Here is a 22,993-nt window from a genome sequence, read left to right as displayed (position 1 = left end):
TAACACAGCCCATTTTTCTCCAGCATCATTCTAATTCTGGCAATGGAAATGGGATAGTGTTTGTTTTTAGGGCCTCTTTATACTGTGTGATGTTCAAACACCTTTTGAGGCACGGGGGGGTCATTAAGACATAGGGGTTAGGTATCATAGATGCTGTCAGGCTGGTGTCACATCTCATAGGAACCACTGTTGTCCACCTCACCACCCTTCCACCCTTCCTCTCCTCTCTCCTGGTCCGCTCCTTCAGGTAGAGAAGATAGACTGGAGCACATGGACCTGTGTTCTCGGGACGTCCTGTGAGGGGATCTGGCCTGTGGTCAGTGAGGTTACCGAGGTGACCACTGCCTGCCTTAGCAACAACAGAAACGTGCTAGCAACGGGGGATGATCTGGGATACGTCAAGCTATTCAGGTATCCTGTCAAGGTAAGGCACTTATAATTATCTATTCATGTCTTCTCATTGCCCTTACTAGAATGTAAAACATTTACACTGTTATGTTAATGCTAATGTTAAAACAATGTTATTTTAACTTGATGTTACTTCTGCCCACAGGGAAAGTATGCAAAGTTCAAGCGCTATGTGGCCCATAGCACCCATGTGACTAACGTGCGGTGGACGCATGACGATGGTCTCCTGGTGACAGTTGGTGGGGGTGACACATGCCTCATGATCTGGACTCACGAGGCCGAGGGGCACAGGGAAGCCAGACATTGTGATAGTGAAGAGTCGGACATCGAGAGCGAGGATGATGGGGGTGAGAAATGAAACACAAATACACACAAGTCATCATATAGTCACTTTCTACTGATATAGATAGCCTCCCTCTAATATTTTATTATGTTTAGCCTCTCATAGATGGTACAAAAGGCAGCATGTGTTCTGATCTAGTATCTTTATCTTTTCTGTCATTGGCCAGGTTATGACAGTGATGTGACGAGGGAGAATGAGATGAACTACACCATCAAGGCCTTATCCACCAACGTGCGACCCATGACTGGGGTCAAACCCCACTTGCAGCTGAAGGAGCCATCTGTGGACGAGAGGTAACAGTCCACAGGGCTGTGGAGAGACACCCACGGGTTCAAATCTCTTTTTCATGTATTTTCCATTTGAGGCTTTCTTTATTGGGCACATGATGGACACAAAATATTTAAGACAATCAGTTTAAACTGAAACGAGGTGTAGTGAAAGAAAATCCAATTGGAATCTCATAATATGTCAAAGTGATACACCCAATTTGTGTAAATCCAGATTCCCTCAATCACGTTTCTTTTTTTTGCCTTTACGTAAATTCATACTGTCCCTTAGAGGATAACCTCACCTCTCTCTTCTTCTCTCTTCAATGGCTGTCCCTCTGTCTCTGTCTGTCCTGCTCTCCTCTTTCATTCTACTTGAAGGCAGGGGGTAATCAGGTAAGAGACTTTACACAAGACATCCCCATTACTTTAGGGAAATGTACCTCTTGCTAGGCACAATATATACCCTGAGATATCTCAATATCAAATATCTCAAATCTCAATTGATAAAGCATGTTAATCTATGGTCTTTTACGGAAACTATGGTCCAAATAAGCCGTACAGAACGTCTTTACTTGGGTTTTTGGAAACATTTGTCTGTTTCGTGACCTGTGTGGAAGAGTTTATAATAATAAGTATGTCTGCTTCACACTATGGTTTGACAACCCATGCAGCATCTGTGGGTGCCAGTTAGTGATTATCATAAAGATGCTAAAGGTGCTGGTTGTTATAGATACTCCGTGGCGCTGAATGGGGTGTATTTTATGTCCTCAGTGGCTGCCTTGTCAGTGTTGTGTTATGCTTCTGTGTCGGTGGGGCAGCTGTGAACGCTGTGCTGTCAGAACCCCTGTTCTCATGTTCCATTTGTCTTTGTTATTGCTGCCATGGAAGAGGGTCAAGGTAAGACACATACCCTATGTTCCATATTAACTTCTTCTGATTGAATATTTCAGACCCACATTTCACTTATTGAGCACTTATAGCTCAAGAAACGTCTTCTCCAAATACATGATTCATAAAGGTCTTGACTTGTATTTTGGATCTTTGACTTGAGAAAGATTGAGGGGCCGATGGGGTCATACACAGTAGCTCCTATTATTCCAGCTGTCTGTTTCAGACCTCCTGTTAGCAGGGCGTTGCCACAGCCTGAGAAGCTGCAGACCAACAATGTGGGCAAGAAGAAGCGGCCCATTGAGGTGAGACTGGTGTTACCTTAGGACTAACACACCCATTCAAATAATATTTTATGGATGTTAGCTATTGATGCAACCTACATTAACCCACATATCTCATCAAATTCGATTTTTGCATTAGTATTTGTCATGCAGCAAATTGGGTTGGTCATTGTTTTGGTAATGCAATAATTTAGAGTCAAGAACTGTGTTCTGCTTTGTCCACTCCAGACATCCTCTTCAGGGACCATAATTTAACCATAATCACATCTTGAGGAAGCACATGCTCCTGATGCGCTGCTGTACCTTCAAAAATACATTGGTCTCATCTCCCTCAGTTGTCATAGAGATGATTTTGATCCTGACCCTTTCATAACTCTTCTGCAGGACCTGGTGCTGGATCTGGTTTTTGGTTACCGGGGCAATGACTGCCGCAACAACGTCCACTACCTGAATGAGGGGACGGATATCATCTACCACACAGCTTCTGTCGGTATCGTCCTCAACTTAACCACAGGTGGGAGGGGTTGGAGTAGAGAAGGGATGAGCCGAGTTGTGTTCATCTGAAGAGGGTTTTACAGTATTGTTGAATGAGCCTTAATGCTGTTCTTTGAAATCCTAAACATGTTGATTGTCCTTTACTGTTCTTACGAGGGATGTCAATTCACATATTTGTGTGTGTGTGCATGGCGTGTGCACGTTGTTGCGTGCGCGTGCCTGTGTGTATGTGTTTCCTTGCAGCCTGCCAAAGCTTCTATATAGAACATAGTGATGACATTCTGTGCCTGACTATCAATCAACACCCCAAATTCCCCAACGTGGTGGCAACTGGCCAAGTAGGTATGTTTGTGAGAGGTTGACCTCATGTTATCTTCCCTATGTGCTGTAACTGTGTGTTCTACTGGGGGGTTACTGTACCCCCCCCCCCCCTCCCCCTATCTGTGCTCTGATGCAACTTACCTGCATAGTCGCAAACTTCACACAGTTGAATAAAAGAGTAATTATCATGCATGCTTGCTGTGTGCCTTGCAATCCACAGAAACCTACCAAAAACACATACTATGTAAACAGTCTCTAAAGAGTGAATCAAAAGCTGCATGTGGGAGGTCCTTGTACAATTCCCATGCACATGTTAGCTCTTTATGAGGAAAACTACTACAATACAGTATTCTGTCAATATTCTTATTAACACTTGGACTGCGTAAAATAGTGTTTTAGAGTTTTACTAGTGCCATTGATCTTCCTATTATTTCATCCATCTTTACATTTGTTCCATACAGGTGATACTGGTGATATGTCAGGTAAGAACTTCGCCATTTCAATAGTTTTGGTTTGTCCCAGACAGCAGAGGATGTTGTTCTGACTGAGAGTGTATTGGTGCACTAGTGGAAAAAAATATATAATTTTGAAAAGATCCTTGATGATGTTTTCTTATGGTAGATTGAGAATAGCTTTCTCTTCTTCATAGATAATATTGATTGACAGCTTTCCAGTTAACCTTCTACTACATCCACAGTGTGTTATATTAATAGACTGCGACCTAGTGGGTTAGATGGGAAGGGCAGGTGTGCATCTCACACAAACTTGCTTGATTGCTTCAGTTGCTTGTAGCCCTGTAGCTCTTGTTTGACCCCCACTTACATTGGTACTCAATTCAAAACAAGTTTTTTTATATGAATGTACCATTGATATTCAATATCCATTATAACTTATGTCATATGGTCCGACAAATGTAAAAACCTCATATTTAAAAGAAGTCATAGTCATTGAATTTCATCATTTGTGGATTTAGTTGGGGCCTAAATTTTCTGGCTCTTTTCATCCAGCATACATGAAGCTTGAATCTACACTGCTGTTGTTCCCTCCCTCAGCCACGTCGCCCTCCATCCATGTGTGGGATGCCATGAACAAGCAGACGCTGTCTGTGCTGCGCTGTTTCCACTCCCGGGGTGTCTGCTCGGTCAGCTTCAGTGCCACTGGGAAGCTGCTGCTGTCTGTGGGTCTGGACCCAGAACACACCATTACCATCTGGAAGTGGCAAGAAGGTAAATACCTCACACCAACTCATTACAGGTTTTTCACCTTATCAGGGTGCACCTGTTAGTGCCCAGCTGCAATGAATACAGGGAGATAGGTCCCCTACAGAGCTTATATCAATGCACCATTATTTTTAAGGTGCCAAAGTGGCCAGCCGGTCAGGTCACACTCAACGGATCTTTGTGGCAGAGTTCCGTCCGGACTCGGACACCCAGTTTGTTTCTGTTGGGATAAAACATGTGAGGTTCTGGACGCTCGCGGGCCGGGCTCTGCTGTGCAAGAAGGGTGTGATGAGTTCCATAGAGGACGCCCGCATGCAGACCATGCTCTCTGTAGCATTTGGAGCTGTAAGTCCATTCCCCACTCTCTATGTTACTGCCATTTGCAGTTTCCCTATGGAACATGTATACTTAGAATGTATTTGGCATTGTACTTATTATTAAGATGTATTTATACTTTATTTTATGTATAATCTTATGAATGTTAACTTGAATTAATGTTGAAAACTTTTAAAAATATAATCTACCTTTCATTTCAATGGTATGACAACAGTGTACAGATATGATACATGTTGTAATTATATGTATAAAGCCTATTGAATAGGGTTAACGATGCAATTTAATTGATTCTTATACTGATTGATTGTCTGTGCAATGCTCCTCTGCTCTTTTAGGTCACAAGATTAGTGCAGGTTTGTTTTTTTTTGTTTCAGAATAACTTGACATTTACAGGTACCATTAGTGGGGATGTGTGTGTGTGGAAGGAGCACATTCTAGTGAGAGTAGTGGCTAAAGCCCACACAGGGCCTGTATTCACCATGTACACCACACTAAGAGATGGCCTCATCGTTACGGGAGGCAAGGAAAGACCGTAAGTATTGCTCCTCTCCTCACTGTACCAGCTACCACTGCTGTTAGTCGTGTGAAATCAATGAACTGACTTGGATTAATTAATCAAAGTTTTCTACATAAACATATAGAGGACTGAGAGTATGAAACTTGAATGGAAACTCAGATTTCAGTATACAGCAACAGTGTTGTGTTTGGTGCCCCCTACAGGTCAAAGGAAGGAGGTGCTCTGAAGCTGTGGGACCAGGAGCTGAAGCGCTGCCGAGCCTTTCGCCTGGAGACGGGACAGATCATAGACTGTGTGCGCTCCGTATGCAGAGTAAAGGTGGGACATTCCACCATCCAGTGGGTATAAAGAATAGGCTAATGAGCCATGCAAGTCTATATTTGTATTCATCATCCACATTTCCCTTGTTGCTGTTCTAGGGTAAAATTCTGGTAGGAACCCGGAATGCTGAGATCATTGAGGTGGGGGAAAAGAATGCAGCGTGCAACATCCTGGTGAACGGCCACATGGATGGTCCGATCTGGGGTGTTGGCACCCATCCCACACGGGACGTGTTCCTTTCTGCTGCAGAGGATGGCACTGTGAGGCTGTGGGACATCCCAGAGAAGGTCAGGAGCCCCTTTACTATGACTTGTTAGCCAGCCAGCTAGTCTCAGTTTATAAAGAGCTAACTTAATTTGATGGAATCTTTCTTACAGATGTATTGTACTTGATTCTGCTAATGTGTTGTATGTGAGACACTAGAAGAACCTTGTGTGTTGACTTTCTCTATGTTGAATCTTTTTTGGGGTAACAGAAGATGCTAAACAAGGTGAACCTGGGACACCCAGCTCGTACGGTGGCCTACAGCCCCGAGGGGGACATGGTGGCCATTGGCATGAAGAATGGAGAGTTCATTATCCTGCTGGTCACCTCACTCAAGATCTGGGGCAAGAAGAGGGACCGCCGCTCTCCCATCCAAGATATCAGGTGGGGGAATCCCTCTCAAAATCACCCAGAGCCTTTTATGGGGGAAACTCATCCTTCATGAGTGTACTGAGTGTTCTTCTCTTTGTTGTAATAAGTCTCAGAGGACACATTTTGAACTGAACCTGTTTCTTCCTCAGGTTCAGTCCAGATTCACGCTACTTGGCAGTGGGCTCCAGTGAGAGTGCGGTTGACTTCTACGACCTGACGCTTGGACCACAACTCAACCGTATTAACTGCTGCAGGGACATCCCCAGCTTTGTCATGCAGATGGACTTCTCTGCAGACAGCTGCTATGTTCAGGTAGAGGCACGAGATCTGTGTATCTATGATTGTTTGTGTAAATGCATATTAACTCTCCAATATGAAATCAAGACTCACAATGATCATGTTTTAATGTATTATTTGACTATTGTTTACTATTACTCCAACAGATATCGACTGGTGCTTACAAGCGGCTGGTGTACGAGGTGCCATCTGGAAAGCATGTCACAGAGCAGTCAGTCATAGACAGGATAACCTGGGCCACATGGACAAGGTGAGTGTGTGTTTTATGTTGGGGTCTCCATAGTAATCTCACTACTGACAGGGCCATATGAAACCAGTACTGGGGACACAGGGGTTACCCTAGTGTTTCCCAAACTGGGGGCCACGACCCCACGTGGGGTCGCCTGATTTGAAAATGGGGTCACAAGAGAAACTCTGAAATTACATTTTAAAAATCGCACTTGGTTCTTAGAACCAGGGTTACGTCAGTAAACAAAACAGTTTCTCTTTTCTTCCCACAAATGTGGCTCTATCTTTTGAACGGTTTAAGCTACAAAATATTATTACCCCATCACGGAAAGATACGACTCTCAGAAACACACGTGTCCCTCTACAATGCCCACAAGCCGCATAGGACTCATTAGAACAGAGTGGAGCTGACCAGGCACTAAATCAGACTGGGGGGGGGGGAAATAACATAATTCATTATAATGTTCTTTTCTACACAGAAGATCATACAAAATGATTGCCTGAACTCAACAAAAATTGGGGAACCCCTAGGTTACACAAAGTCAAAGCACCACATGATCATTGGAGTTACTTCCTGTCTAACTAACATGTAATGTCTCACTGTCTGGCAAGTGTCCTGGGGGATGAGGTTGTGGGGATCTGGTCCCGTAACACTGACAAAGCAGACGTCACATGTGCCTGTGTTTCCCACTCTGGCCTGAATATCGTCACAGGCGATGACTTTGGAATGGTAAAGCTGTTTGACTTTCCATGTCCAGAAAAGTTTGTAAGTATAATCTGTGTTCTATGATGCTGACCTGTGTCTCTGTGTGAATATTGAATTCTGTTTGATATTTGTGCCTCATCAATCCAAGAAAACTATAAATTCACACATTGCTGCCATAGAATAGTGAGCTCTATTTATATACGTCACTTACAAAAATGAAATACTGTTAATTGTTTATAACTGCTAATACTTGTTGGATTGATTATAGCATGTTAAATATGACTCGCGAATTGTATCATATTGTACAGTTGCCTACATATTCACTTTGACTTATGGTAGCATTCAGCATTGACATGAATGGAGGTATTTATTTTATCACTAATGTGATTCAGGCTTATGTTTGTGGTTTCATGTGTACCATTCATGTGTCTCTGTAATGTTGGTGTGTATGTTATTGACCATTATGATATACTGTAACTACAGTTCCACCTAACCTATGCATCTATTATCTGTCTAAATTATGCTCAGCTACAGTTATTTTGAGGAAGCCATTTTAATAACACACGTATTGTTCTCTGCAGGCCAAACACAAACGCTTTCTGGGCCACTCAGCCCACTTGACTAATATTCGCTTCACAAGTGGGGATCGCTTCGTCATTAGTGCTGGTGGGGACGATAGAAGGTAGAACTCCACTTTCTATCAGTACAGTATTCCTCTGAAACTATGTCTCCATTTTACAACATTGCCATTAGTGTTGTTTTAAGTTCATTGTAGCAATTGACAATTAAATAAACATTTGAATATTGTATGAAATGCCTTAGTGTTACACCGCTGACTGTTAATAAATGTCTTTCCTCTCCCTTTTCTGTGTCCTCTGCAGCCTATTTGTCTGGAGGTGCATCCATGCCCCTCACTGAGAGGCACACCTGGAGTGACACATCATCCATCCACCACTGTGTCCAGTCCAGGGGTCTGCATGGGCTTTTCCCAGCATGCCTATTCAGAGAGAAGAAACCGTTCTACTCCGCTGTGGGATAACTACACATCTAGTAAACAGGACTCATTGCCTCAACACTCGGGGCATCAGTGTGAGCCTCATCTACACTACAGCATAAGCCCTGATTGTTATTCCACGAGGTGGAAGACATCATACCACTACCGTTGCAAAATATTCCTCCAAAACATCACATCACAGTTGTAAAACTTCCTTTCATATCACCTGCACATGATTTTGATGGTGATGATTATTTATTTTTAGTATGAGTATTTGTGTCAATGTTCTAAATGGCAGTTTTGCCAGTTGGCAGGAGTTAGTGTGACTGATGAAAATGCAATTTTTAAAACTTGTAGCAAACTAATTTAGCCTTAATCTCCTTCTGAGTGACTGATGAGGTTTGGAGTGGTTTGATGTTTGTTTTATATAATTTCATTTTTCTTTTGACTAATACAAGTTCTTGTTTTCCTATTTATTTTTACAAATTATTTAAACTCCTGTGGCCTTCTTCATGAATGTAACATCCGCAGTTATGTCCTGGATGTCAGCATGCCAAAGCATACTATGCACTGTACACCCGACCTGGTCACTGTGTTACCCTGATGGTTTGTGTATTTGACCGTGTTGTCCACTGGTTGAACCTCAAACCCCCAGCAGTGTGTGACCATATTGATTCAAATGTAGTGATCTTTTAGCTTGTGCAGTAACCCTCCATAACATACAATGTGTGTGTATAGTTGTTTGAGGTTTTGTGTATGTGTGTAATGGGAATGCATGGCTTATCAAAAGACAATCCCCGATTCCCTGTCCAACCAAATTCCTCAAAAAAACAAAGGAAAAAAGCTGAAAATGTTTCAATGCACTGTTGCATTTCTCCTTTTGATCACTTTTCAGTGTGCTGCTATGGCGTAACATTATTAAGAGCATACATATTGATATACGTTTAAAAGGGAGTGGCTATTTTTACAAGGATATAGGCTTATGTTTCTCGTAACCAGATATATTGCTCAACTGGAATGTAACTGAGTAAATAGAAAATATGAAAGATGCAAAATGTTTTCCCTCGTTTTATGATAATTCTGTTAAATTGATTAAATGTGTTTACTGCATATTTTGATTTACATTACATCAATGTAAATATCATTTGTAAAGATATTGTTTTGTATATTTTTTGTGAAATCTTTCTTAAATCAAATTTTAATAAAAAACAAAAAGATTGACAACATAAGTTCTTTATCAGGCATGGGGTACTAACTCAATCAACAACCTATATCAATCCTATTTGCATACACCCAGCGATCTAAGCTATGTGAATTTGAGGGTTTGATGAGCTTGATAATCAAACTATGTTGACATGATAGCCCATCTACTCTGGACACACCTATTAAGAATGAGAAATTCACTAATCATTCACTAACATTTTGATGTTCCAAAACAATTTTGAAATGGTAATGCCTTATGATAGTTGGTACCTATCTGTGACTGGCCACACTTCCCACAGTAGCTGCTCTTTCATCATTTTGATGTAATCAGAAAGCTCCCAATTTACTTAGTAAATACATCATGACCTAAATTGAACTGCATTAATTTGATTCCAAGACAAATACATTTGCTGTCATTTTGACAGTTTTATTCATAGAGACATGACCTACATTCTTTATGGGATGCAGTCTTTTACATTCAAACTACTCCAAAGCATAATCTTCATTCAGTATAAATATATAACCAATATAACATATTTTTTAATATCGTAGTGAAACAGAACACTGAAAACCAATCCATCAATTTGTAAATACATCCAGCACATCTGATTCTTATCCACTTTGTTAAATTTGTAACCAAGCATACTTTCCCAAAAAATAGGCTACAGCATTCTTTAAATGTTGTCAGTTGCAGAGTTGTTATGAGGATCATCTGTGAATTGTGGAATAACTTATTCACCTGTGAACACCCGGTTTCTGAATATAGAATTTTAAATAAAATGCCTACATTATGACTTAGTGAGGGATGGAGGGGTTGAAAGCTGCAAGTCTCAGACCCAGAGTCTCATAACTTGACTGAGAAGGAGGTTCCGCATGAGCAGCCATGGTCTGCCTGAGGGTTTTTCAGCATCTGGAAGGAGGAGCGAATCAGCTCCTGAGTATAGTCCAGTGTAGAGCCTTTCACAAACTCCAGGCTGTCTTGGTCCACAATGACCCCTACCCCTCCTTGCTCAAACACCCTGAGAGAGAGAGGGGGAGAAAGAGTATAGAATGGATAAAAAAAGGGTGTTGGAAGGGATCGAGGACAAAGAGATAAACAGATATGGTCAGATAACAATGATTGTGTTACTACAAATAATTGTCTTATTGATGAACTGAATGAATGGCATGCAGCAGTAACGAGTGGACTCTTGAATGACAACAGAGCGACAGATTAATCAATGACAATTACTTGTCCTCCTCGTTCCTGGTACTGTCAATGACAAACTTGTACTGGAATCCAGAGCAGCCTCCCCCTTCCACCTGTATTCTCAGGTACTGTCCCTTATCCATGATCTCTCTTAGCCTCTGAAGACAGACAGAGAAAAGGGTAATTAGGTCAGTATTTGACATGTGGAGTATCCAGAAAGACACTAGAGCTTAATAGCCCACACATATGGGGATGGATTTAAATAAGAAGTTACATTATACTGTTTATAGAGTACAATATATACTTTGTGTGAATAATTACCCTAACCTTAACACATGATGCACTGAGGTATACTTTCTCTTCAACTGGACTGGACTCTGCTGTTTTCTCCTGGGCTGATTTGCTGCTCAAGCGTGAGAGACTTGTGTAGAGAGGTTGAGAACTTTGGGGACATCTCAGCAATAGTGGTTGGCCCACATGGGTGAGAAGGGGAAATGAGGCCCTGAAAGAAAAAAAGTAATGCAACTCTATGCCTACAATATTGATTCATAAGGCCTAACTTTACACTGACAGGTAACGTTACTGGCTACTACTACTTGGGTGTAAGGAGTGGGTCATGTAAAGGCTCAGCGATTCATGGCAGCTGAATATAACCAATTGTAATTAACGTTAAAGCAATATACATAGAGTGTTGACTAAGTCCAACAAATTTGTCTGATTAGATATGACAAAAAAAATTCAACAGCAATCAAAATTATATTCAACTAGCTGACGTAAGTTAAGCTTGACCCCACAGTGATAGCCAATGTAAAGCTAATAGTTAACGTTAGCTAGCTACGCTGTTCTTCTTTGCAATATGAAGACAGTGGTCTTGTCGATATAATTAAGTTGTTTATATGCCTTCTTAAGCAATTCCTTTATATTCCAATACCCATTGTATACCTAGCAAGGGTCCATGACGTTGTCTTTGTGGCACTCAACATTGCTCCTCGCCGTAGTACGAAAAACATCTTCCATAACATTCTACGAAAGCCGCCCCCAATGGAAACTGCGGTGTCAGATCAAGAGACGCAAAACGATTGGTTAGGAAAACGTCTGTTTTATAACGTCATAAGAATCGCCTACTCTTGCAATATATAAAACATCTGATTCGTTACTTTCCATGCCAGTCAGCGAACATTGAATATTCCACCACCGTAAATACACGTCATTTTCTCGTGACAAGGAAGTAAGGAGTGTCTGTGAGCCTACACCTGAAGCATAGAAGAGAGGTCTGTATCTAAAAGTTTTGTTCGCCTAATATATATTTTTCACTAAATATTATATCGGTGTATATTCACCAAACGAAGATGGAAAGGTAGTTAGCTAGTGCATGTTTATTTGTTACTGTAGACGTCACAATAACACTAAAAAGCAAGATCAATGATTTAAACCAACTAATTTAGCCAAATATTCTGAAATAACTTTATTTTTTTTAGGAAGATTAGCATAATAATGAGAACGCTCTAATTGACTCAACAACCAAAAACGCATATCTAAACGTTGCTTTCTTAATAGACCAGAAAATGAATAGTTATTTCTGGTTGTTTATCAAAGTAAATTGGTTAACTCATTAATCCTGCTTTGTAGTATATCCCTCTCAGGCTGAGTTCGCTAGTTAAGTAGACATCTAGTACTAGTCACACGAATCATATGATTGAATGAACTTAGAATACTTTTGCTCACTGAATTTGCTTGTTGAGACGGTCTGTATGGCTATATATGGCTCTGGTCTCTGTGCTTTCCTAACTTGTAGTCATTCAAGTTTTTGAAACGGCAGCTGTAAGAATCTTTCTCTAACTTCTTTCAGGGCCAGATTGCAGTAATGGATTTTCATGCTGCTTCCATCATTGTTCTGTTCTCCCTTATTGCTCTCACCTGCGCAGAACCTGTGAAATTTGCAGATTGTGGTAAGTTTTGATTCGAGGTCTTGGCACTTTGATGAAAACTTATTTAATTTACTGACTGGTTTGATAATCTTGTCAGGTGATGATGTATAACCTATTAGTTACAAGGGTAGTGTACCAAAATTACAGATTTTACAAGGTGTGAATCTTTGGCCTGGTTTCATTACTAGAATGAGTGACAATGGAATCTGTCTTATGTTCTCTCCAGGCTCTGATGTTGGTAAAGTGGTGATTGTTGACATCCAACCTTGTCCTAAACAACCATGTGAGCTCCATAAAGGACAGGCCTATGCTGTCAATGTGACATTCAACAGTGGTAAGTACATCATCAACAGATGTTTGTTCATTCAAAGTAAATGTGCCATTTTTGTTAATCCCTCGTGTGCCTGTTTTGTTTAGCGGTTGAGAGCCAGACGAGTAAAGCAATTGTCCACGGTGTGATTGCTGGCGTTCCCATCCCATTCCCCATCCCCATTGAAGATGGCTGCAAGTCTGGGATCGAGTGCCCCATTCAAAAGGCACAGAGCTATCACTATGTGACTCAGCTTCCTGTGAAGTCTGAGTACCCCTCTGTAAGTATGCCTGAAATAATTGAACACACCATTTTTATGCTCTTGAGAATGCTGAAAACAAGATGTTCCTCTTTTCATTTCCTCAATGTGACCTTAAAGTATAAAAAGGTAGCCTCAAAGATGTTGATTAAAAGGGAAGCTTTTGTGTGCATTACTGATCCAATGTCTCCAATACTGGACAAAATCTCAATTTGTCTTAATTTCTAGATCAAGCTGGTTGTTGAATGGGAGCTGAGAGATGACACTGGCAAAGACTTGTTCTGCATAAAGTTCCCAGTCCAGATCGTAAGCTGAGATTTGTCTGCAGTACCACCTGAAGGGAATTTTTAAAAAGGGATTCTAATGTGAACTGCTTAAACTGAGAATAACCCACATACACATTTCATAAATTATTCTATAATTTAAGAATTCTGATTTTTAAGTATTGATTCTGTAGGTTTTAAATGTATACTGTAGCTTTTTCAGTCATTTTAAAACTTAACTTCCCATACAGGCATTTTGAAATGTTGTGGCTGACTGTTTACTCATAAATGCATAAGTGGGTCATTCCACCAAATGAGTACCTAATAACTGTGGGTGCTTATATTTTTCCAATTCCATACATGTACATGTGTGTATTATATACATGTGTGAATTGGAAATGTGTTTTTTGCATATCCAAACTCCTCCTGAGGTTTTTTCACCTTGTTGGCTAAGGGATTCAAACTAGCAACCTTTTGGTTACTGGCCCAAGTCTCTAACCACTAGGCTACCTGGCTACCTTTTGCATCCCTTTATATATTTTAAGTAGAAATTGTGCACCAATGTTGATTTGTGAAAGCCTGTTATAAATGAAGTGCCCTTTTAAAATAAACTAGAATGAACATTCAATAAATCTGACTTTTAATATGAATAAAGACTTGCTAAAGTGACAATTCAGCATTTGTCATGTCCCTCTGTGTACCCACTGTGTACCCTCTGTGACTTATAGGAAGATTTTAACCCACATAAACTCAACATTTCTCCAAGTTCTCACCATCATTGTAAAGCTAATTTCTGAAGATGATTATTTAATGTGATTAGTGATTCATCTTACTTGAACTGAACTCTCATTTTTAATTTTGTGAAACTATTCCTTTAAAAAATGTTTTCAAAAGAAACACTGAACATTTTATTTGTCACATGCACCGACTACAACAGGTGTAGACTTTACTGTGAAATGCCTGCTTAAAAGCCTTTCCCAGCAATGCAGAGTTAAATAGTAACACGAGGAATAAAATACACCAGAATGAAGCTATATACAGGGAGTACAAGATCAATAGGCCGGGGTTCAAGATATTTGAGGTAGATATTTACATAAAGGCAGGGTAAACTGACTAGGCATCAGGATAGACAACAAGAGTAAAAACAAATAAAGCATAGAAGCAGCAGTGTGTGTGTGTGTGTGTGTGTGTACAGTGCTTTCAGAAAGTATTCACACCCCTCTTGACTTTTTCCACATTTTGAATTTGAATTTTCCACATTTCTTGCTGTAAAATGATAGACCAAATGTAAATTTTGATTGGGGAACCAACCTGATCTCAGCGCATTTCAGATTATCCTGTACGTAAATCTGATACACTACATTTTATATTTCGTATGGTATGTATTAATTGGTGGATGTCCATCATCCATTTCATACAATATGTTAATTGCAATTCATACAATATGTTAGGAATTCCAATTTGTTGTTGTGAAAGGTGGCTAGTTGGCTAATGATAACGTTAGCTAGTGTTAAGGTTAGGAGTTAGGTTAAAGGATTAAGGTTAAGGGAATGGTTAGCTAAAAGGGTTATGATTAGGGGAAGGATTAGCTAACATCAGTGGCGATTTTAGCATGTCAATCTTGGTGGAGCAAACTCCCCAAAACATTTTTAGATGCATGCCAGCAAACCCACTACACAACACTAAATTATACATTAGTTGCACTATAACAGTGACAAACGGTGCCCACAAACTGTTAGGGCCTACATAAAGCTGTCCTAACAGCAGGGCTTTCTTTTCAGAATCATAGAGTGAATCCTTACCACTGCTACACCTGGTGGAGCCTTATCTGGCAGCGAAACAGTTAATTCAGCCTCATTTACTGCCTTTAAAAAAAAGCATAGCTGATATGGCTGACTTACTTAAACAAATGTGATTTATACTGAAAATGTAGATGTACAGACTATGGCATAACATGCTGACCAGACCGCACGCGCCATCAAGCGCAAGTTGATTTTGTCCACCCACACCAGACGCGATCAGGACACGCAGGTTGAAATATCAAAACAAACTCTGAACCAATTATATTAATTTGGGGACAGGCGAAAAACATTAAACATTTATGGCAATTTAGCTTGTTAGCTTGCTGTTGCTAGCTAATTTGTCCTGGGATATAAACATTGGATTGTTATTTTACCTGAAATGCACAAGGTCCTTTACTCTGGCAATTAATCCACAGATAAAACAGTAAACTGAGTTTGTTTTTAGTAATCTCTCCTCCAGGCTTCTTCTTTTTAGACTTTATATGACGATTGACAACCAACTTTAAGGTGCATTACCACAACCAACTGGACTGGAGTGTGGACCTCAGTTCATCTTTCAATCATAAATGCTCCTAAAAACCAACGAGGAGATGGGAGAGGCAGGACTTCAAGTGTCACAAATAGAATCAAGTTCTATTTTAGTGTCTGACTACGACAATGCACGCGAGCAGTGTGGGTGCAACAATGGAATAACATGTATGTGTACATTTATTTTGCAATGCGAGCGCACGTGACGCAAGCGGTGTCGTCAGCATGTAAGCAAACCACAAGCAGATAAGAGGCAATCCGTAATTTCGATTAAGACATTAATGAGCAAGACAGGACGGATGTAGTCAATATAACTATTTGTTCAGCACTTTTGCTGTCTGAACCGTGGGATAAATAAAAGCGGATATAAGCAGACAATGAAAGCTCTTACAATATTCTATGATTACATTTCCCCAAAACAGGCTATACACTACTTGTGCACCAGCAAGTCAGAACAGTAGGCTAAGTTATGAGGGGGAAAGGGACCAAAGTATTAGGGTGAGGCACATGGGCTACTAACAGCTTACTACATAACATACACTTAGTATTACTTTCTTAGCTACAGTATACATACAGTGCCTTGCGAAAGTATTCGGCCCCCTTGAACTTTGCGACCTTTTGCCACATTTCAGGCTTCAAACATAAAGATATAAAACTGTATTTTTTTGTGAAGAATCAACAACAAGTGGGACACAATCATGAAGTGGAACGACATTTATTGGATATTTCAAACTTTTTTAACAAATCAAAAACTGAAAAATTGGGCGTGCAAAATTATTCAGCCCCTTTACTTTCAGTGCAGCAAACTCTCTCCAGAAGTTCAGTGAGGATCTCTGAATGATCCAATGTTGACCTAAATGACTAATGATGATAAATACAATCCACCTGTGTGTAATCATGTCTCCATATAAATGCACCTGCACTGTGATAGTCTCAGAGGTCCGTTAAAAGCGCAGAGAGCATCATGAAGAACAAGGAACACACCAGGCAGGTCCGAGATACTGTTGTGAAGAAGTTTAAAGCCGGATTTGGATACAAAAAGATTTCCCAAGCTTTAAACATCCCAAGGAGCACTGTGCAAGCGATAATATTGAAATGGAAGGAGTATCAGACCACTGCAAATCTACCAAGACCTGGCCGTCCCTCTAAACTTTCAGCTCATACAAGGAGAAGACTGATCAAAGATGCAGCCAAGAGGCCCATGATCACTCTGGATGAACTGCAGAGATCTACAGCTGAGGTGGGAGACTCTGTCCATAGGACAACAATCAGTCGTACATTGCACAAATCTGGCCTTTATGGAAGAGTGGCAAGAAGAAAGCCATTTCTTAAAGATATCCATAAAAGTGTTGTTTAAAGTTTGCCACAAGCCACCTGGGAGACACACCAAACATGTGTAAGAAGGTGCTCTGGTCAGATGAAACCAAAATTGAACTTTTTGGCAACAATGCAAAACGTTATGTTTGGTGTAAAAGCAACACAGCTCATCACCCTGAACACACCATCCCCACTGTCAAACATGGTGGTGGCAGCATCATGGTTTGGGCCTGCTTTTCTTCAGCAGGGACAGGGAAGATGGTTAAAATTGATGGGAAGATGGATGGAGCCAAATACAGGACCATTCTTGAAGAAAACCTGATGGAGTCTGCAAAAGACCTGAGACTGGGATGGAGATTTGTCTTCCAACAAAACAATGATCCAAAACATAAAGCAAAATCTACAATGGAATGGTTCAAAAATAAACATATCCAGGTGTTAGAATGGCCAAGTCAAAGTCCAGACCTGAATCCAATCGAGAATATGTGGAAAGAACTGAAAACTGCTGTTCACAAATGCTCTCCATCCAACCTCACTGAGCTCGAGCTGTTTTGCAAGGAGGAATGGGAAAAAATTTCAGTCTCTCGTTGTGCAAAACTGATAGAGACATACCCCAAGCGACTTACAGCTGTAATCGCAGCAAAAGGTTGCGCTACAAAGTATTAACTTAAGGGGGCTGAATAATTTTGCACGCCCAATTTTTCAGTTTTTGATTTGTTAAAAAAGTTTGAAATATCCAAATAAATGTTGTTCCACTTCATGATTGTGTCCCACTTGTTGTTGATTCTTCACAAAAAAATACAGTTTTATATCTTTATGTTTGAAGCCTGAAATGTGGCAAAAGGTCGCAAAGTTCAAGGGGGCCGAATACTTTCGCAAGGCACTGTATCAAATCAGATTGTATTACATGTGCCCAACATAACAGGTGTAGTAGACCTTAACGTGAAATGCTTACTTTATGAGCCCTTAACCAACAATACAGAGTAAAAATAGAAACAAATATTAAAAATGTTGCTAAATAAACTAAAGGAAAGATAGTAACACAATAAGATCAAAATAACGAGGCTATACACCAGGGGTACTGCTACCGACTCAATGTGCTGGGGTATTGGTTAGTCGAGTTAATGTGTACATGTAGGTAGGGATAAATTGACTATGCATAGATAATAAACAGAGAGTAGCAGTAGCGAATGTGGAGGAAGGTGAATGTATGTGTGTGGCGTCAATATGTGTGTGTGTGTTGTTGGAGTGTCAGTATTAGTATGTGTGAGTATGTGGTTAGAGTCCAGTGAGTGTACTTGTGCAAGAGAGTCAGTGCAAAAAAAACAAGAATAGATTAGAATAAGATAAGGGGGTCAATGTAAATAGTCTGGGTAGCCATTTGATGAACTGATCAGCAGTCTTATGGCTTGGGGGGTAGAAGCTGTTAACGAGCTCTTCAGTTTTTGGCACTCCAATACAGCTTACCGTGCAGTAGCAGAGAGAGCAGTAGCAGAGAGAACAGTAGCAGAGAGAACAGTAGCAGAGAGAACAGTCTATGACTTGGGTGGCTGGAGTCTTTGACAATTTCCTCCCTGCTGCACACAGCAGGCTTCCATTCCCCGTTACAACCGGATTTATGGCTGATTTAAGATGAAATCGTCAACCCCGTTACTTTATTTGACACTTAATGGGCACTTACTATAGTCATATACTTTATTTAACCTTTTGAGATGGGGAAAAACTTGATTTATTAAGTTGAACCTGTGCTCTTCATGACAGACTGTTAAAATTAGATGAAAAAAGATATATACAGTATATTACGCTACCCAAAAGGTACTGATTTGATGGAATGACCCAAGTATTGCTAAATTCTACTCAGTCATCTCCCAAATAGTGTCAATAATTGATCAGAATGAGTCTGTTAATGTTCCTGTGGACAATCAATTCCTAGACTTTATTTACATTGCAGTGCGGTGCAACTTTCTAGATATTTGCTTATTTTTTACTGGCTGCTGTGTTGTCTGAATAAGCTATTAGGCATGTACTGTATTTCCTTTTGGCTGCTAAATATGTTGTAACTCAGTACTTTGGGAGGGGATTCTTTCTTCTTCTGTACTGTCAAACAGCAATGGCTAGATATTAAAACCAAGATGTCTAAATAGTTACATATAATAGTCTTTATTTAATGTTACATTTTGTAGTATTATAGTTTTACCTTTTTGGTAATTTGCCTTCACATCTGATTAGCATTAAGGACAAGCAAATGTCTCAAAATAAAATGCTGTTGAACTTTCAAAGCTCATAACCAAATAAAATAACATAACACATGCCTCAGCATTCTCAAGATCCTAAGAATTTATTACATGGGATAACTGGGTTTACTCATTCACCTTGGTAAAAACCGATGCACACACATCACTCATTTCAAAAGCAATAAGTGCAACAAAATTGCAGATTACAAGGAAATTAAATGTATTTAACTAGCTTTTGTTGGTCTGCAATAATGTCAGCTTCAAACAATGACAGTAAAAATTCTAATGACATTCACAGGGTAAACTGATTTGATACTAAGTAAATTTAAATTACACTACAATGGGCGATCATTTATTTCACACACAACTAAATTCTCAACACAAATTACGATAACTGTGGAAAATGACCAGAACTGTAAAACTGATAGGACTTGGAGCCAACATCCTCAAGCATCTTCACAAAATCTGAATTAATTAAAATACTGTTGACTCTCAGTTGTGGAATCAGTAGTAAACACTCATATCTTCTGTGCTTTTTACTGAGGAACTAAAATCAGTTTGTTTATCAATGATACATCTTCTTCAACTCATCTTCAGGTGCTTTAATTGTTTGCCTAAAAAGTATGATAGCTTGGGGTACTTAACAGAGAAACATAAATGAGAATATACTATATGACAGACACCAGGAAGTCCTCAATTCAACCACACAAAACTGTAGCTCACATTTTTCATAAAATGTCTCCCTCATCTGACCTCTTCTCAAACTATCAGGTCAATACCAACATCTGTATTTAGTATTCATAACAGTAATGTGAATAGTAAATGAAAATGAATTTCCTTGTTTGAAATGCATAAATTAGATTTGCCCAAATAACAAAAGCAGACCTTGAAACCCTTCTAATAATGGCCACTTGACTGTTTGGAATAATATTTGACCCTTCTTAATGTTATTCAAAACTCAGGAGTGTTAAATGAAAAGTGACAAAAAATAAATGTTTAACTACCATGACAACAATGAACACTTCAGTAACTAAGACATGGGTTATGTAAATGATTTGTACTTTACATTATTTTGCCAAAGAGCATACCATGGTCAATCATTAAGGCAGTTTATGAGTCATAACATCAGAGGGGGTGGTTGATGGATTTTGAAAACAATCCCCACATCTTCTTTCTCTCTCTTTGGCTGTTTCAATGGGACATGCACTCGCTGATGTACATAAAAGGCCAAATATACTTATTTCAGTGGATGGCAGAGGACAACTTCATTAAGTAACATACATTTTGAATTTGTATATATTTTTGGTACTTTTTCTCCCCAATTAGTAGTTACAGTCTTGTCCCATCGCTGCAACTCCCTTAAAGACTCAGGAGAGGCGAAGGTCGAGAGCCATGCATCCTCCAAAACACAACCCTGCCAAGCCGGACTGCTCGCGCCGTACAACTGGCGATGGTAATCAGCATGCATGCGCCTGGCCGGCTGCGACACAGCCTGGGATCGAACCCGGGTCTGTAGTGACACCTCTAGCATAGTGATGAAGTGCCTTAGACATTTGTTCCACTTGGGAGGCCCTTAAGTAACATACTTAAAGTATAATCTACCTATGTAGAAGTACAGCAGGGTTAATGAAGTGTGAGAGTTCGGGGGGGGGGTGTAAACACTGCGGCATACTGTCAAACAGACAGTTCTTTACAAAAGCCACGAAACCTGAATGTGAATGATGACAGAAGATAATCCTGATCACAGACTGACACAGCAGGTCTAAATCATTGCTGTGAATAACATGAATATGAAACCCAATGCGGAGGGCTCTGTATAGCTCCACATTGACATAATTGGTTGATGGTAGGTGGGGCGGGAGGTCCTGTATATACACAAACTCACTTCCTTCATAACAGCTCTGCTCTACTCCTCTAAGCGCAAGAAGTATAAATGCCCTGACTTCTGCAGAGGCCGTATCGCAATAAATGCAGTATGGTCACTGCAGACGTCGGATTGACCACGCAGAGCCTTTTAGTAGTACATTAGTACTGTAGTAGTAGCTAGATGTCTGGTCAATAACCTGATGAGAAAGGTTGCTATGTTTGTATTCATATAGTACAATTGATGTCCCTACAACCCTTGTTTCACTTCCACATCATTAGCTCCATTTGGTCTTTCATTGTCCATTTTGCTGCAGCCTCTCCAATCGCTGTAGCAGGGCATTCCCAAAAGCTTCTCTGTAGCCTGGGCTGAGGGTATCCAGCAGTGAATAAATAGTCTCAAAGTATTGGGTGCTCAAGCTCTCATCCACCTGGTCAAAAGCGTAGCCAACCACCTGTAAGATAAAAATAGAGAGTGTCAATCATATACCAGTAGGCCTACACAGAATAACAGCTGAACAGCACAAATCAAATAATGGCACAAATTAAATACTGTTGATATCCCTCACCCTTAGTCCAGCTTCATTGAGCTCAAGGCAATAGCGATTGCCCTCTCTTGTTTCCACGTTGATGTAGGCCACAGCCAAAGCACTGTCCAAATTTGAGGACACATACATTTCAGACACGGCGAATAACACATCGCTGACCACTGCCTCTGCTTCCAACCTCATGTCCTTCACGTGATCAATACAGTCTTCATCGAATAAGGAGACAGGCGAGTCCTCTGGTTGGTAGTCTATCTCCATCTTCTTCACCAGACACACACAAAAACACCAGACACAACTGTGAGGTTAAAGGTGCAATCAGAAAATGAAGTATAGTAGCTATATGCTAGCTAAGTACAACTGTTTTAACTACAAGTGTTTTATCATACAATAATACATGTGTTTTTGTGGTCATCGGATACATTGTAAACTAAGATGTAAAGCTTCAAATGAACGTTCCTCGCACTATGTTCAAGGAGGTAGATGATACAAGCAAGTTCCACCATCATGGAATCCACCTAACGTTAGCTCAAGGGTTTACTATTTTTGGTGGGTGGGCCCAGTCCGTGATTTTTAACAAACATTAGTAGAGCTTTGAAGGCTGGTGTGTTGTGATTGTTTTGAATTAATTAATGAATAATGTGAAAACTATTGTGATGAGTTAGAGTATGACTAGCGCTAGTATCCAATAACATAGTTATTACTGTTTACCACTTATCATTCAGTGACAAGACAGTCCACCATCAACACCATGTTAGCTTGCTAGCTAGCTTACGGTCAATAGCAGCCATTATCCGTGGCTATGGGTTCTCTTTTTAGTAGGAATTGTTTTTACAATGACATGATCATGAATTATTGTAAACGTCAACAGTCTCAGGAAATATTGTCATTTTTGTCAAATGAGTTTTTCTAGCTGCGTTATACTCACCTCCTCCGTGGTTGTTTTTACTGTACTTCCGGGTGATCAACAAAGATTTCTGTCATGAAGATTTCAATTTCTATTGCTTTATCAGCATGACTTAACAATGTAGATATTGCCAAAGCGTACTTTGGAAATTATTCATTAACACTATCAATAACAAAATAATTTAAAATAATAATAATCAAGATTGTCACAAACAGGACAATCAGTAACGACTCACAATTCCAGTTATCAAAATATTCTGATCAATGCCAGTTGTTCTGTTTTAACACCACCGTAGTTAAATATTGTGATAACACCTTCTCTTTCAACATTGCAATTATTCAGAAGTCATGCGAAAAAGTTCAAGTGGAATGGCTTGTGGATG

At 40.0% G+C, this 22,993-nt stretch overlaps 4 protein-coding genes across 9 annotated transcripts in view; 2 read left to right on the top strand and 2 right to left on the bottom strand.

Annotated features, from left to right (window-relative positions):
- eml5 (EMAP like 5) overlaps window positions 1–9,484 on the top strand; it is a 67,512-nt gene extending 58,028 nt beyond the window's left edge. For 2 of the 3 annotated variants that reach the window (XM_021574374.2, XM_036954865.1), the window contains 20 exons: window positions 248–424; window positions 554–755; window positions 918–1,044; window positions 1,399–1,413; window positions 1,909–1,917; window positions 2,135–2,213; window positions 2,577–2,706; window positions 2,931–3,029; window positions 3,470–3,490; window positions 4,061–4,234; window positions 4,365–4,573; window positions 4,939–5,096; window positions 5,285–5,399; window positions 5,501–5,689; window positions 5,878–6,050; window positions 6,188–6,350; window positions 6,482–6,585; window positions 7,176–7,329; window positions 7,851–7,951; window positions 8,151–9,484. In XM_021574374.2, coding sequence (XP_021430049.1) covers window positions 248–424; window positions 554–755; window positions 918–1,044; window positions 1,399–1,413; window positions 1,909–1,917; window positions 2,135–2,213; window positions 2,577–2,706; window positions 2,931–3,029; window positions 3,470–3,490; window positions 4,061–4,234; window positions 4,365–4,573; window positions 4,939–5,096; window positions 5,285–5,399; window positions 5,501–5,689; window positions 5,878–6,050; window positions 6,188–6,350; window positions 6,482–6,585; window positions 7,176–7,329; window positions 7,851–7,951; window positions 8,151–8,187 — 2,436 coding nt within the window. In that variant the 3' untranslated portion in view covers window positions 8,188–9,484. The remainder of the gene's footprint in view (window positions 1–247; window positions 425–553; window positions 756–917; window positions 1,045–1,398; window positions 1,414–1,908; window positions 1,918–2,134; window positions 2,214–2,576; window positions 2,707–2,930; window positions 3,030–3,469; window positions 3,491–4,060; window positions 4,235–4,364; window positions 4,574–4,938; window positions 5,097–5,284; window positions 5,400–5,500; window positions 5,690–5,877; window positions 6,051–6,187; window positions 6,351–6,481; window positions 6,586–7,175; window positions 7,330–7,850; window positions 7,952–8,150) is intronic. The other variant, XM_036954866.1, reaches the window with a different exon arrangement.
- A 386-nt stretch (window positions 9,485–9,870) lies between these two features.
- On the bottom strand, window positions 9,871–11,724 carry isca2 (iron-sulfur cluster assembly 2). 2 transcript variants are annotated; one of them, XM_021574375.2, is made up of 4 exons: window positions 11,598–11,724; window positions 10,977–11,157; window positions 10,698–10,813; window positions 9,871–10,485 (listed from the first exon to the last, which is right to left on the bottom strand). In XM_021574375.2, the coding sequence occupies exons 1-4, from the start codon at window positions 11,675–11,677 to the stop codon at window positions 10,311–10,313; spliced, it is 552 nt and encodes a 183-aa protein (XP_021430050.1). In that variant the 5' UTR covers window positions 11,678–11,724; the 3' UTR covers window positions 9,871–10,310. The 2 variants fall into 2 exon arrangements, with proteins under 2 accessions (XP_021430050.1, XP_021430051.1); XM_021574376.2 differs by having other exon boundaries at window positions 9,877–10,485; window positions 10,983–11,157; window positions 11,598–11,722.
- Window positions 11,725–11,879: 155 nt separating this feature from the next.
- On the top strand, window positions 11,880–14,085 carry npc2 (NPC intracellular cholesterol transporter 2). The gene is given in 5 exon segments (NM_001160676.2): window positions 11,880–11,926; window positions 12,505–12,604; window positions 12,810–12,917; window positions 13,001–13,173; window positions 13,381–14,085. Coding segments are annotated over 4 exon segments (453 nt in total). The 5' UTR covers window positions 11,880–11,926; window positions 12,505–12,519; the 3' UTR covers window positions 13,468–14,085.
- Window positions 14,086–19,210: 5,125 nt separating this feature from the next.
- On the bottom strand, window positions 19,211–22,940 carry LOC110497909 (gsk3b interacting protein). 3 transcript variants are annotated; one of them, XM_021574369.2, is made up of 3 exons: window positions 22,633–22,940; window positions 21,729–21,968; window positions 19,211–21,614 (listed from the first exon to the last, which is right to left on the bottom strand). In XM_021574369.2, exons 2-3 carry the CDS (start codon window positions 21,963–21,965, stop codon window positions 21,456–21,458), a joined length of 396 nt encoding a protein of 131 aa, XP_021430044.1. In that variant the 5' UTR covers window positions 21,966–21,968; window positions 22,633–22,940; the 3' UTR covers window positions 19,211–21,455. The 3 variants fall into 3 exon arrangements, with proteins under 3 accessions (XP_021430044.1, XP_021430046.1, XP_036810759.1); XM_021574371.2 differs by having other exon boundaries at window positions 21,729–21,965; window positions 22,633–22,772; XM_036954864.1 differs by lacking the exon at window positions 22,633–22,940 and having other exon boundaries at window positions 21,729–21,993.
- Window positions 22,941–22,993: the final 53 nt, after the last annotated feature.

Source organism: Oncorhynchus mykiss, chromosome 19 (genome assembly GCF_013265735.2).
Source record: "Oncorhynchus mykiss isolate Arlee chromosome 19, USDA_OmykA_1.1, whole genome shotgun sequence".
Classification (NCBI taxonomy): Eukaryota; Metazoa; Chordata; class Actinopteri; order Salmoniformes; family Salmonidae; genus Oncorhynchus; species Oncorhynchus mykiss.
Note: the sequence above shows the minus strand (reverse complement) of the source record. Positions and strands in the feature narration are given on the sequence as shown.

Bases quoted from the DNA above. Each gene is read 5' to 3' on its own strand.
- isca2 (XM_021574375.2), bottom strand. From the start codon at position 11,677: ATGTTATGGAAGATGTTTTTCGTACTACGGCGAGGAGCAATGTTGAGT. The intron at 11,158-11,597 runs GTATACAATGGG...TTTTTCTTTCAG, and splicing joins ACGTCATGGACCCTTGCTAG to GGCCTCATTTCCCCTTCTCA. The intron at 10,486-10,697 runs GTAATTGTCATT...TCTCTCTCTCAG, and splicing joins ACCAGGAACGAGGAGGACAA to GGTGTTTGAGCAAGGAGGGG.
- LOC110497909 (XM_021574369.2), bottom strand. From the start codon at position 21,965: ATGGAGATAGACTACCAACCAGAGGACTCGCCTGTCTCCTTATTCGAT. The intron at 21,615-21,728 runs GTGAGGGATATC...TTTATCTTACAG, and splicing joins TCAATGAAGCTGGACTAAGG to GTGGTTGGCTACGCTTTTGA.